The sequence below is a fragment of the Berghia stephanieae genome, chromosome 6 (assembly GCF_034508935.2).
Source record: "Berghia stephanieae isolate SIO BIC M18660-M18661 chromosome 6, UCSD_Bste_1.3, whole genome shotgun sequence".
NCBI lineage: Eukaryota > Metazoa > Mollusca > Gastropoda > Nudibranchia > Aeolidiidae > Berghia > Berghia stephanieae.
Genome location: NC_088365.1, coordinates 9,725,313 through 9,739,705, shown reverse-complemented (window position 1 = coordinate 9,739,705; position 14,393 = coordinate 9,725,313). Strand labels below are relative to the sequence as shown.

At 37.8% G+C, this 14,393-nt stretch overlaps 1 protein-coding gene across 1 annotated transcript in view; it reads left to right on the top strand.

Annotated features, from left to right (window-relative positions):
• LOC144974449 (gamma-secretase-activating protein-like) overlaps nt 1–9,101 on the top strand; it is a 43,906-nt gene extending 34,805 nt beyond the window's left edge. Inside the window, exons 25-30 of the mRNA XM_078917327.1 lie at nt 1,828–1,876; nt 3,599–3,669; nt 5,717–5,787; nt 6,724–6,814; nt 7,136–7,252; nt 7,946–9,101. Coding sequence (XP_078773453.1) covers nt 1,828–1,876; nt 3,599–3,669; nt 5,717–5,787; nt 6,724–6,814; nt 7,136–7,252; nt 7,946–8,055 — 509 coding nt within the window. The 3' untranslated portion in view covers nt 8,056–9,101. The remainder of the gene's footprint in view (nt 1–1,827; nt 1,877–3,598; nt 3,670–5,716; nt 5,788–6,723; nt 6,815–7,135; nt 7,253–7,945) is intronic.
• Nucleotides 9,102–14,393: the final 5,292 nt, after the last annotated feature.

The following is a 14,393-nucleotide window of genomic DNA, read 5'->3' as shown; positions in this document are numbered from 1 at the left end:
ACTACTACTACTACTACTACTACTACTACTACTACTACTACTACTACTACTACTACTACTACTACTACTACTACCACCACTACTCTAGACCTGTAAATTCTCAGTCAATTAACTGAAATCAGTCAATTTGTCAAATTCAAATATTTAAAAAAGGAAAGAAAGAAAGAAATAAATTAAAAAAGAAAGAATTCACAAATCGTAGTCGAATGACCGTAAAATAATTAGGAGTGTTCCACAGCGCTACGCATAGCTCATGGGGACCGTTTATATTAACGATGTATATATTGCCAAGACAAAGCGACGCTTTTTATAAAAGGCGTGTCTGAACACTTCCCTGGGTATTTTCACACATCCTTCGTTAAATTATTTTTTCACTTTCCAATCCGTCGTGATCCCAACTGTAGCCAATTTTAACTGAGCCACCGAGCGATAAATTTCACTGTTTCATCTAAGCCAAAATTGACCACATTTACCCTTCGAGTCTCAAAACTATGATAAAGTAAATTGCGAAAGCCGAAAGTCCGTTATGTAGACATCTTCAAATCGAAAGTTAGGATAGATTGCTACAAGCACATTTCGATTGCCTCACGTTGTAAACAAACTGGTTGACCGTTTCTTCACTGATTGAGTACCTGATCATAAGGAACAATGGTAAGTAGCCTAATTAATTCCCGTGCAAATCAGGACGTTTTCTGGCATTGTTTTGCTCAAGCCCAAGCGAGCTTGCTGTTTTGTGGCGATTTACCTTCATTTCGATTCTTTGAATTTTTCCGCTACGCCTGCCGAAGTTTCTTCTTGATAATTCACTTCTACTTAATAATTCAGTGTATTGGCCTGAAGTACGCCTGCCGAAGTTTCTTCTTGATAATTCACTTCTACTTAATAATTCAGTGTATTGGCCTGAAGTCATATTTATTTAAGTTTTTTTTCTCTGTCATTTACTGATTGAAAATCTAGTTTGCTCATTGCTTACATTATTCTAATGTTCTCACAATGGCTGAGCTGTTCGTGGATCGCAATTCAGACTTGTCGAGCATCGATAAAGATGTGAGTCCCGTGAGGAATAAATTCAATTGGTCATGGCTAGAAGTTAAAGATGATAATGGTGATTATTTTTCTATGTCAAAAAAATTCCAGAGGCAGGAATATGACTTTGATGAAGTCATCTTTACCTATATGAATGACATGCTTATTTAGCATTCCTTCTACATCAAATTATGACAGTCATACTTCCAGACTTCCAGTAAGAAATAACACCCACTATTTTGATATATTGTATTTATCACTCTCTTCTCCAATGATGCCCTTATTTTTTTAAAAAATAATTGAATCTTCAGTTAGTCGAAGAGTTTCAGTCAATTTTTATAGAGCTCATTTACAGGTCTATACTACTACTACCACCACTACTACTACTACCACCACTACTACTACTATTATTACTACTACTACTACTACTACAACTGCCACTACTATTACTACTACTACTATTACTACTACTACTACAACTGCCACTACTATGACTACTACTACTACTACTACTACTACTACTACTACTACTACTACTACTACTACTACTACAACCACCACCACTTATTGTGCTATTGCTGATTTTGCTGCTGTACTGCAGCTGCTACCTATACCACTACTGTTACAACTATAACCACCAAAACTACAAATTAAGTTCTTAAAGCTTTTGTACTTCAATCATCAACTTGTATCATTCTTTTTTTTATAATCATATTAAAATAAAAATATTTTAAGAGAATTTTATGGTTTGCTGTACTGTAAGTCTTGTTTCTCCTATCTTTTTTATCATTTTCCATACAGGATTTTCAAGCTTTTTCACAGCTCTCGGTTTCAAGTGCTTGGATTTACAGTGAGTTTGACATTATTATGCTACTTTTCACGATGTATATAAGAACTTGATTGATAAACTTGATTGTTATTATAGTTTATTTCTTTAAGAGCATTTGCTTTCGACAGACGTATTTTATAAGACTCTCCTTGCCCCCCCCCCCCCCCCATCTCTCTCTCTCTCTCTCTCTGTCTTTTTCTTCCCGCCTCCCCGACTCTCCACCTCTCTCTATCTCTCTATTTCCCTCCTCTCCCTAACCCCCCTCTCTCTCTCTCTCTCTCTCTCTCTCTCTCTCTCTCTCTCTCTCTCTCTCTCTCTCTCTCTCTCTCTCTCTCTCTCTCTCTCTCTCTCTCCTCTAGGCTTTGGAGACTTCATGACATTTGTTAATCCTCATATATCTCTATGTTTCTATCTATTTTCGTCTTTATTGTGCTGTGAGACATGTCAACATTTTAAATTTTGTCACCATTGTCAATCTTTGTCATCTTTAAAAAAAAATATATAGCGCAATATCCACTAAACATGCTCAAAGCGCTTTACAAGGGGTCCCTGGCCAACAGCAACACATAACATGTAGGACGAGACATGATGCCTGTCAGGCGATATTACAAATTTTTGGGACAGAGACTACGCTGTTAACGGCCAGGTACTCATTTTACACCCGAGTACGGTGAGAGAATGTGAGTAAAGAGCCTTCTCCAAGGACTCAACTATGCGCTGAGCGAGGCTCGAACCCAGGACCTTCCGATCTGAAAGCGAGTGTCATACCACTAGACCACATAGCCGCACATACCATTTGATCATACTATTTACCAGAGAGCATTGTGGCTCAGCGATATGTCTGTGCTTCATACCTGAAAGGTATCAAGTTTGAATACCCATGCGCTGTGTGGCCTTTAGAAAGTCACTTCGCTCTAGCTCTGTTTGTGGTGCTTACACTGCGGCCGATGCCTGGGTTATTCCAGTCTTCCCTTGGAATAGACCCTAAAGACAAATTTCCTCTATGTGATGAATCAAGGGAATGTTATTTATTTATTTATTTATTTTTTTTTTTTTATTGAAAATAAGTGATACTGTACTATTCTGGCTGCAAATGCAAAGAAAACAAATTGTCAGTGGCATTTAATTGTGGTCGTAAAAGATTTCCTTGTTCTGCCTGTCCGTCTTAACACCTCTTTATTGAATTGTGGGCAGTATATGCCATTCATTGCACATTGAGAAAATATAAATGAGAAAAGACACTTATGTGATATAACCTTAAAACTGGTGAATAATTCACTTTTGTTTTGTTTTTTTCCAGACCCGTTCACGATTGAAATTCATTGCCACCAGATATTACCAATATTGAAAATACAGAAATATTTAACAGAGCACTTAATGTAATTCAGATAGCTGACACATATGTTATATGTTAGTTGTTTCAAATACGGATGAGCAAATTTTACAATGATGGGTCATAAAGGCCTTTTGCAAAAATATGACCTGAAGACCCAAATGATAATTAAAGAGACTTGGTGAATTCAGTGACCAAGCACTATGGTGTATAGTCAGGTAATGGAGCCGAGCAACATTGAACATGGTCAATGAATGGATTGGTGCCTGAAATCACAAAAGACTGGTCCAGTGCTGTGTAATCTAATGTTTGAAATAATTTTTTAGACTGTGCAGTACGCTATCTTTTTTATCAACCTATTAAAGTCTCTTCCCCCGATCTCCACTCCCCTCTGTTTCTTCTATTTATAGCTTATTTTTGCAGTATGTAGACAACCACATTCTTATTCTCACACCAGACTTCATTTTGCAGCTTCTGGAAGGTAAATAATGATGATAATGTTGATGTTGATAAACTTTCCCTCCATATATAGTGTAACATGCATTCGTTGAACTTCACGGGACAGCTGGAAAAGTTTGATGAATCCATGTGTCGACGAGTATGTGATGAAGCCGACTGATCTAAATGTTTGTTTTGTGGATTGATGAAATTATCCATGGCTTTTTGATGGCAAAATAAGGAATATTATTCACTGCTGAAACATACACCACCCTACCATTCACAATACAGCATGCAGGATGGCATGAGAAGGGGTGTGGATATGGGGGGGGGGGGGGGGGGGGGGGGAAGAGAGAGAAGGCGCTTGCCTTCAAAACCGTAGCCTTCGTAAACTTATAACCTGAGACCATAGCTGTCTTAAGTACTTGCCTGTCACCCAAAACAATCAGCCCCACAGATTCTGATCATCAGTCGAATTTTATTCAGTCGAAAGAAAATAATGCATGACATTGTCATGTATCTCAAAGCAATTCCTTATCAATATGTCCAAATATTGTGATAAATTCCCACAAACTAGGCGGATAGCTTTTGATTACAGGCAAGTACTTATGATGGCTATGCCTGATCACAAAAAGAAAATGAATTGTTGATAGTGGTGCTCAAGGAAATAAATAATTCCATTGTTTGAGCTATTGGATAAAAGCCACAGTAATAAACTTTCTTTTCGTGATCGTCATCTTGTGACTTAATTCTTTTGTCAATATCAGACTAAGAGTTCACAAAGGCTTCTGCACAATGCAACTTGCTCTGCTATCTTCTCTCTCTTCGCTCAGTTTAGTTCATCCAAATTGTAAAATTGTTCATGGATGCCGTGAAAAAATTATTAAGGCAAAGAAGGACATAATTTGGGTATTCTGTCCTTGTTCCTTGAACCAGTGAATTTGTCAAAGCCATGTTACACCATATATACAAGAATTAGATTTATACTTTTATATATGTTGGTTATGACACATAACATTCTCAAAGAATGATCTGAAACTGTTCCACGTTTTCATTGCCTCGCATCTTCTTTAGTTGCATGACACTTTGTCTCGCTTTCTTTCATGTTTTGATATCATGTTTTGGATCTTGTAGTACTCTTTAAATCATTATAGATTTAGTAGTTTCTAAACGGTCACTTTTATTGTCTAGTTATTAAGTTAATTTGACAAATGAATTATTTGATGACTGTGAGTACAGCACTTCAACTTTTAGACCCATGGTAGAGTGACATACAATAGAAACCAGTTCATTTCTGTAGTCTTTTAGAATCTATTTAACACACTCATCCTCCTCTTCCATCACTTGTACACATTACACGAAGTGTTTTACCAGCATTCTATACACATTTTTCCTTTTCATGCTATGCCAGGTATCAATGCTAAATTTGGGACCAGGCACTGATGTGTCGGTCAAAGGCTTCTAGTAGCCTGACTAACTTATTTACGAAACATTTTTTTTTAATGCCGATAATAAATAAATATTTGAATAGAATTTAAATTGAATATAAGCCCAGGCCAGGTTGATTTTTAAAGATGCTTTTCTTTTCTATTTTTCATTCTGTTCTCTCTGGCACTGTTTGATAGTGCGGCTATGTGGTCCAGTGGTATGACACTCGCTTTTGGATCAGAAGGTCCTGGGTTCGAGCCTCACTCAGTGCACAGTTGAGTCCTTGGAAAAGGCTCTTTACTCACATTCTCTCACCGTACTCAGGTGTAAAATAAGTACCAGCATTGTCCCTGTCCGAAAAATTGTAATATCGCCGAACAGGCATCATGTCCCGTCCTAAATGTTAAGTGTTGCTGTTTGCCAGGCACCCCTTGTAAAGCACTTTCGGCACATTTCGTGAATATTGCCCTGTATAAAAATAAAAGCTTAACTTTTTAATTGTTTTTATTTTTTTTTTGATACATATCTTTTTTAATTTATAACAAGCATGATAAAAGTCTGGCTCCAAGGCTCCAAGGATTAATTTCCTTTTTCAAAATGTTTATGTCTAATGTTTTGATTACATTTATGTTATTATGTAATATTTGTGTTATTTTTGCAAGACCTTGACGATGACAACGAAGACCCAGATGTAGCTCAGGTCAAGTTCCAGATCATCTCAAGACTCCCTAAAGTAAGTCATGCTACTTTGTTTGTAGACATTATTTCAAACCCATTTCTCATCTGAAATTGTCGATTTTATAAATGGTCTACAAAGATTGACGGCAATGGAAGCTGTGATAAATATTCCAAAACTGCGTATTGTTTGCTTTGAAATCATCTTTTTATTCCAAATATACACTCCATTCAAGAATCAAAATAACAAAGAATTATTCAAGTCTTTTATAAATTTAAGACAGCATCAGGATAACTGTGGAAATGCTGCCATTCTTCATACTACAATGCAAGAGAATTTATGTTGATATTAGACTCTATTATTGCAGTTAAGTTGTTACTCTCGGCATTCTCACATTATATAAACAAGAAAGCTTTTCTCCGAAGGCAATGCTTAGTGAGAAAAAGCTACATGACAAATGGGGCAAACAAGAGCTTATTTATCCTTCTCCATATTTCAACATGATTTTTTTTTTGGGGGGGGGGGGGGGGGGGGGTGAAGAAGCCGAGTGGTTATTCTTTCCTTGTACATCAGACATCCTGTTTGATGGATTATCTATATTCCTTCATGGGATACCTAGGCGACAGGATCTTATGGTGCCTTCGCAAAAGGGTGTAATTTTATAATTAAATTATATTTCAACTAGTTCTCAAGAAAACGTCGTGGAGAACATATTTTTATCAATTTATAATGAATATTATTAATGTTATTTTCATTTGCACTTTTAATCTTCTTGTGAAGATGATACAATCCTATGAGATGTTCTTCCAAGTGATTTCAGTAGGTACATGAAATTTATGAAATACATTTAATTTGTCAAAGTATTTTGGTTGGCAATCGGTTGTAGTTTGTTAATACAATTCTTGTTGAATTCGTACTTTTTCTCAACATAAATTGAATCATAATTGCTAAATATATAAATGAAACAATAACTTTTATTGTTTTTACTTGTAGGTGTTTGCAGACGAATGTTTTGAGAGATGGAATCATCCTATGATCCAACAACGTAAAGCAAGGGAACATGTGGCCCACATCCTCCTTCAAAGTAACTTTGTCATCAGTTCTGTTGTTTTAATAGTCGTTATTAATCTCTGGTAAATCAGAGATGTGGACGTCGATAGCTAAGGCTTAATTTATAAACCTTTTAAAAAATACCAATGCTTATCAAACAGAAAGAGGAGAGAGAGAGAGAGAGAGAGAGAGAGAGAGAGAGAGAGAGAGTAATGACAATAAGTTTAAAAGAAGGAAAGAGAGAAGGGCAATGTAATGCCCATTATTTTCAATATCACTTTTCTTGACTTCCATATGTATCCCTGTAATATACAATCTTACGTTTGCTTCGTTATTTTAAACCCTATATTACCAGATCCAAGGAACCAACTGTCCCAGCCTACATCCAAGCTGGTTCTTACCACCACACCAGAGAGAACAGAATTTCAGCCCTTGAACATGTTGCTGAAGCATCTAGACTATCAAGTTTCTCGTAAGAATAGACTCCATATAGAAGAGCATATGTCCTCATAATATTGCGAGTGCTGTTTATTTAGCTTTTATTAAAGATTTTTTTTTTTCTTAGGTCTTCTTCAATCCTTCCCCAAAATATTTTCCGTGCTGTCACAAGAATTAACAGCTAATTGATATTTACACCATGGATTACAAAATTGGCAGAGTATTAAGATGTAATAATAATCATATTCCTATATTTAATGTTGACAATCATCTTTACTCATTTTTTCCAACTATGTTCCATTTATGGAAAAAAAACTAAACTGCTGGTATCAAGCTTGGCATTATTGAGACCTTTAAAGATACAATAAAGACTTTCAGGAAGGAGCCATACTTTTTTTTTGGATATGCTACATCGACAACAATGCCCAGTCTGACTCGTTTATCATCATCATCATCGTCATCATCATAATCATCATCATCAACATGGTCATAATTATTATTATTTGTATAAATTATGATGATAATGGTGACAATAGTAGTAGTAGTAGTAGTAGTAGTAGTAGTAGTAGTAGTAGTAGTAGTAGTAGTAGTAGTAGTAGTAGTAGTTGTTGTTGTTGTTATTGTTGTTTTTGTAGTAGCCATAAAAGTAGCAGTAGTAGTTGTATTAATAGTAGTAGTAACAGCAGCAGAATTAAAAACTCTTCACTCTTTGTTTCTCTCATTCCAGAAACTCCTTCTTCAAGACCCATTCAGTATGACTCTGGCCTGGTGGAAGATATGTCTCTCTACCACTCCAAGAGGAAAATGCCTTTCACCATGTCCAGTGTGGACTTCTGACTAGTCAAAAATATTCCTTTCAGCATCAAAACATAATCATTCAATACAGGGTCATACACATTTTGTGTAAGGCACAGAGCACCCCGGATATAACCAACCTCGTCAGGACTGGAGGTCACTGTTCGTTATAACCCTTTGAGAGGTGTCACTTTTGATATTAATATCCAAAGACCTGCGATCACCACGGTGTTGGCCAAGGGCTCTTCATTCAACACTTGAGCTTTGAGCTTTTATTTTTTTTTAAACTTGAGCTGTTAAATAGCGCAATATCCACTAAACATGTTCAATGGGTCCCTAGCCAACAGCAACACTAAACATGTAGAACGAGGCATGACGCCTGTAAGGTAATATTTCAAACTTTTCTCCGGACAGAGACAACGCTGTTAACGGCCAGGTACTCAATTTACACCTGAGTATGGTGAGAGAATGTGAGTAAAGAGTCTTTTCCAAGGACTCAACTATGCGCCGAGCGAGCCTTGAACTCAGGACCTTACGATCAGAAAGCGAGTGTCATCCCACTAGACCACACAGCCGCACAAGTGGGATTGACCTTAACCCTTTATTGACTGGGTTAACTCACTCAATCCTAGAAATTTTTGCTACTTTTCAAAATTGGAAAAAAATGTATTAAAAATGAGCATGTTCATAGATAGTTTTATTCAACTATCATTAACATGTAAAAACTAAAAACATTAGCTTTGATACCATTTGTCCCCTCCTCCATAATCTATCTCAGACAAATGTAATATATCGGCATGGTGTAAAAGTTAACCTGGGTAAACTACGGATATAGTCGGTGTTTAATGGATTAATATGAATAGGTCATCTCATCTCCCTCCTTCACCCCATACCACCACCTCACCGCTCGCGTCGTCCAGAAATGTGATCTTCTCATTCCCAAGAGTTCCATGCTTCTTCACATCCAACCACTCGCCTTTATTTCGCAATGATATGCATGCACCCTCCATCTAGCACACACACACACACACACGCACACACACACACACGCACACACACACACACACAGCCACACAAAGAAAGAAAAAGTCATCCCATAGTGATTTAACCAATTTGATTTGACAGGGCTGAGAATCTTCCGCCTAAAGGCTGATTTCCGCCTAAATGGTGGTTCATCTCCGCCCATCACCATCACTATTCCGCCTTTTAAAAAGACTCACCACAACCACTACATCAACATCCCTATCACCACTACTTTTACAACCACCACCTTTACTACAACAACCATCACATCATCATTCCTATCACCATTACTACTACAACCACCACCACATCATCATCCCTACCACCACCACCACTACAGCTACAACCACTACTACTACAACCACCACCACATCATCATCCCTACCACCACCACCACTACAGCTACAACCACTTCAACTACCACCACATCATCATTCCTACTACCAATACAACTACATCCTCCACCACCACATCATCCCAACTATCACTACTACAACCACCCCACATCATCCCTACCACAATTATTACAACCACCACCACACCATCATTCCCACCACCTCAACAGCTACAACCACCATATCATCATCCTTATCACGACCCTACTACAACCACCACCACATCATCATCCCTACCGCCATCTTTTCTTACTACTACTTCAATATGTTGTAATTACACTTTCAAGTTTTGAAATTCCTCCAAGTGGTGTCAGAAATTATTGCGAGACACATTTTTGATTGCTAATTCAAATTTATACGTTATCGTCGCATACATGGGTCTTGAACTCCATTGTGACCAGTCATTCTCACCCCTGAACCATCATGACATCATCACCATCCCTACCACAACTACCACCACTACGATAGCAACTATCACATCATCATCAGTAACACTATCTCCACAACCACATCATCACTGCCCTCATTGTAGTCAGTACAAGTCAGTGCAAGCACCACTATCACATCATCTTCCTGGTGGGATCTTTTGACTTACATGGATCAGAGTTGCTTTCTGCCTTTGTCTTGGCTTGATCCTTTTCCTGGCCGGATTCATTGGCAGAGAGGGAAACAATTAAATGTATAGTCGTTTTTGGTAGATGATATGTTTGTCCTCGTATATCATCTCTCTTTTGTGTGACGTTAGATTTGTTGTTCTTAATTTTGTATTTCTCTCACAAGGATTCTGTTCTTGTGTCTTGATGAGACTTTTAGGTGACCTCAAACTAACTACGTTGATATTTTGATCTTGGAGTCAGTTTGTGAGCCTATTTGAACCAGTCACTTTTTCTCCGGTGCTTTTCATTTTATTTATATCTATATTTTTTACAGCCCCATATATATTTTAAGTGCCGCTGAATGACCTACAAACATATACACGTACACACACAAATCAAGAAAGTTCACTCAGTTCTTAAGTCTCGTTAATTTTTCACTTTCATCTTTCTGTACTCATCACTACATTCACTTTGATCTCTCTCTCTCTCTCTCTCTCTTTCTCTCTCTCTCTCTCTCTCACTCTCTCTCTCTCTCTCTCTTTCTCTCTTTTTCTCTCTCTCTCTCTGTCTCTCTCTCTCTCTCTCTCTCTCTCTCTCTCTCTCTCTCTCTCTCTCTCTCTCTCTCTCACACACACACACACACACACACACAAATCAGTAAAGTGCATCCAGTTCTTTAGTCTCGATAAGTTTTCACTTTTCATCTTCATGTAAACAATGATACACACACACACACACACACACACACACACACACACACACACACATCAGTAAAGTGCACCCAGTTCTTTAGCCTCGATAAGTTTTCACTTTTCATCTTCATGTACTTAACAATGATACACACACACACACACACACACAAATCAGTAAAGTGCATCCAGTTCTTTAGTCTCAATAAGTTTTCACTTTTCATCTTCATGTACTTAACAATGATACACACACACACACACACACACAGAGGATTCAATTAAAATGTTAATTTCCTGGCAATTGCCAAAATGAAACATACGTTAACTTAATATTTACGATTAACAAATAAAGCATATACACACCTAACAATAAAGTTTACTCAGTACTTTAACTCGGTTAGTTTTTCACTTTAATCTCTCTGTACCTATCACTATATTCACTTTGAGCAGTCTCTCTCTCTCTCTCTCTCTCTCTCTCTCTCTCTCTCTCTCTCTCTCTCTCTCTCTCTCTCTCTCCCTCCTCTCTCTCTCTCACTCTCTCTCTCTGTCTTTCTGTCTGTCTCTCTCTCACTCACACACACACACACAGCTGGGTGGGGTTCCTGACCTCCCATAGTGGGCAAGGGGGTACATACAATGTCTTCTATCCCCTTATATCTGTTTTCCAACATGCTTTCTGTCTTTGTCTTGGAATGAGATTACTTGGTTTTGTCCTGGCCCTAACCAGAGTCCTAACTGGAAGGGAAACAGTCAAATGCACAGTTATTGTTTTGGGAGATGATATTTTTTTCCTCGTAAATCATCTCTCTGTTATGTATTATTATATTTGTTATTTTGAATGTATAATGTAAGCATTTGAGTGTATTCCTCTTTGTGCCCGAATGAGACTTATAGGTGATCTCAAACTAAGTACATTGGTGGTATGCTCTTGGAATCTACATCTGATCCCTTTTTGTTCCGTTCCCCTATGTCTTACTTTTTCTTGGTTGCTTTAATTGTAATTCTAGAATTTTTTACTATCCCATTTTCATCCTTTTTACTGGCGCTGATATAACCTAAATGTGTTGCAAGCGCCATAAAACCCTTAAAAACAAACAAACAAAACACACAAACACACACTATCTTTCCTTCTGTCAGACAAACCTAAATCTATAAAGTTGATCATATTCTTTTCACATCAGCCATCATTCTCTCTTTTCACCTTCAAGTACACACCTTATCACCACCACCACCACTATCATCATCATCATCATCACTGCCACTACTACTACAACCACCACCATCGCCACACCATCATTTCATGAAGCACCACCATTACTACAACAAGATATGAAGTGAGTAGAAAAGTGCCAGAAGACAATAGAGAATAAAAATTTTTTTCGCGGCGGTGGTGGGGTTTGAACCTGCGACCTTATTGGTACGACAACTCCGCCTGGCAGGTGAGAGCGTGGCTCTACCGTGTGAGCTATCCACGAACACAAAAATATTCGTTTCAAACCCAAAGTCATTTCTAGATCCCTCTCTCACCCACTTCTTGAGATCGCCGATTCGTTCGCCACCATCGCGAAGTAATTTTGACCAGCAGTTAAGCTTAATAGCCAATATTCTCATCACAAACATATAACATAGAAACGATTGAGACATTGAGTATGCTCCGGTGTATGGGGTGAATTTTTAATTCAGAAAAGTGAGTGGAGCAGGCACTTATGTTGGTAACAACAAGATATGAAGTGAGTAGAAAAGTGCCAGAAGACAATAGAGAATAAAAATTTTTTTCGCGGCGGTGGTGGGGTTTGAACCTGCGACCTTATTGGTACGACAACTCCGCCTGGCAGGTGAGAGCGTGGCTCTACCGTGTTAAAAATTCACCCCATACACCGGAGCATACTCAATGTCTCAATCGTTTCTATGTTATATGTTTGTGATGAGAATATTGGCTATTAAGCTTAACTGCTGGTCAAAATTACTTCGCGATGGTGGCGAACGAATCGGCGATCTCAAGAAGTGGGTGAGAGAGGGATCTAGAAATGACTTTGGGTTTGAAACGAATATTTTTGTGTTCGTGGATAGCTCACACGGTAGAGCCACGCTCTCACCTGCCAGGCGGAGTTGTCGTACCAATAAGGTCGCAGGTTCAAACCCCACCACCGCCGCGAAAAAAATTTTTATTCTCTATTGTCTTCTGGCACTTTTCTACTCACTTCATATCTTGTTGTTACCAACATAAGTGCCTGCTCCACTCACTTTTCTGCATTACTACAACCACCTCCACCACATCATCATCATCACCATCATTGCCACCACCACTACGACATCATCACAACACTATCACCATTAAAACAACAATCACTACTACATCCTTACCACCACTACTACAACCTCCTCCAACACAACAATATCACCACCACCACTTCTGCAACCACCACATCCACATACATTTTCATTACTGCCACCACTACAACAGCCGCCATCATATCATTATTACCACCACACCTACCATTCATTTTAATATTTTATACGTCATAAATTGGTTTTAGAACTTTACTTGATTTGAAACAAGGGGTATTAGGATGATTATAGATCTCAATAGATTATATTTTGTTTGCAGAAATTCCTGTTTAAGCATTGAAATTGTTCGGAATTGTTTCTGAAATTTACGTGAGCCAAATTTTAAGTTGGCGTCTCTGGTCAACTTGAGACAATTGGATGTGGGCATTAGTGAATCTGTGAATACGGGAGATGTATGTGGCGACTACCACTACTACTACAACCATCATCACATCACCATCCTTACCACAACAACTACAATCACCACCACATCATTATCCCTACCACTACCATTACTACACCATGTTATAATTACACTTCAGTTTTTGAAATTCCTCCGAGTGATGTCAGAAATTGCTGGGAGACATATTTTGGATTGCATCAAATAACTTTTAATGAAATTTAAATTTATAGGTTATTTTTGCATGGATGGTTCTTGATCTAGCGCTGAAAAATTTCCTCCTTTTTAGTGACCAGTCATTCTCATCCCTGTTTGACCGATGTGACTGTTAGTGTCATGGACAGGCACCACAAGTCACACCTTCATGGCCATAATTTTACACACACAGAATACCCTTACAACACGATTGTTATGTGTTAAAGTATGAAATGAGTCTGCCATACTGTGTGTAATAAAGCTCACTGAGTTTGAAAAGCGATGCAAGATTATTTTTTTTTTTATGCCAGTCTTGTCTACACTTGGCATGCTGTTCACTGTTTGATCACTTTTGTTGTTGCCGAGCTGTGTGATTATATGAACTTCGTTGTATGGGAGATCGCTTTAGTAGTGAGAAATAGAGAGAAAAAAAAACAGGGATTTTAAAAGTTTTTGTTGGATTCAAGATCCACTGTTTTTGAAAGTTCATATAGTTTACGGGGAGAGATTTTTTTTCTTCATCATAACAGTAAATCAGCATCTAAGCTTCATCACGTAACAAACAAAATAGATCTTTACATATTACAGAGGTCACCATATAAAAACCCAATTTATGTAAACCATTTTATTATCTGGGATGGTATATCAGACTAGAGAGAAATTACATATTTTACAAAAGTTTTAATAGCTTGTCATAAAATGCCTGTTAACTGTTAATTATTGATAAACGGAGAGTAAATTTAATTTAGCAATG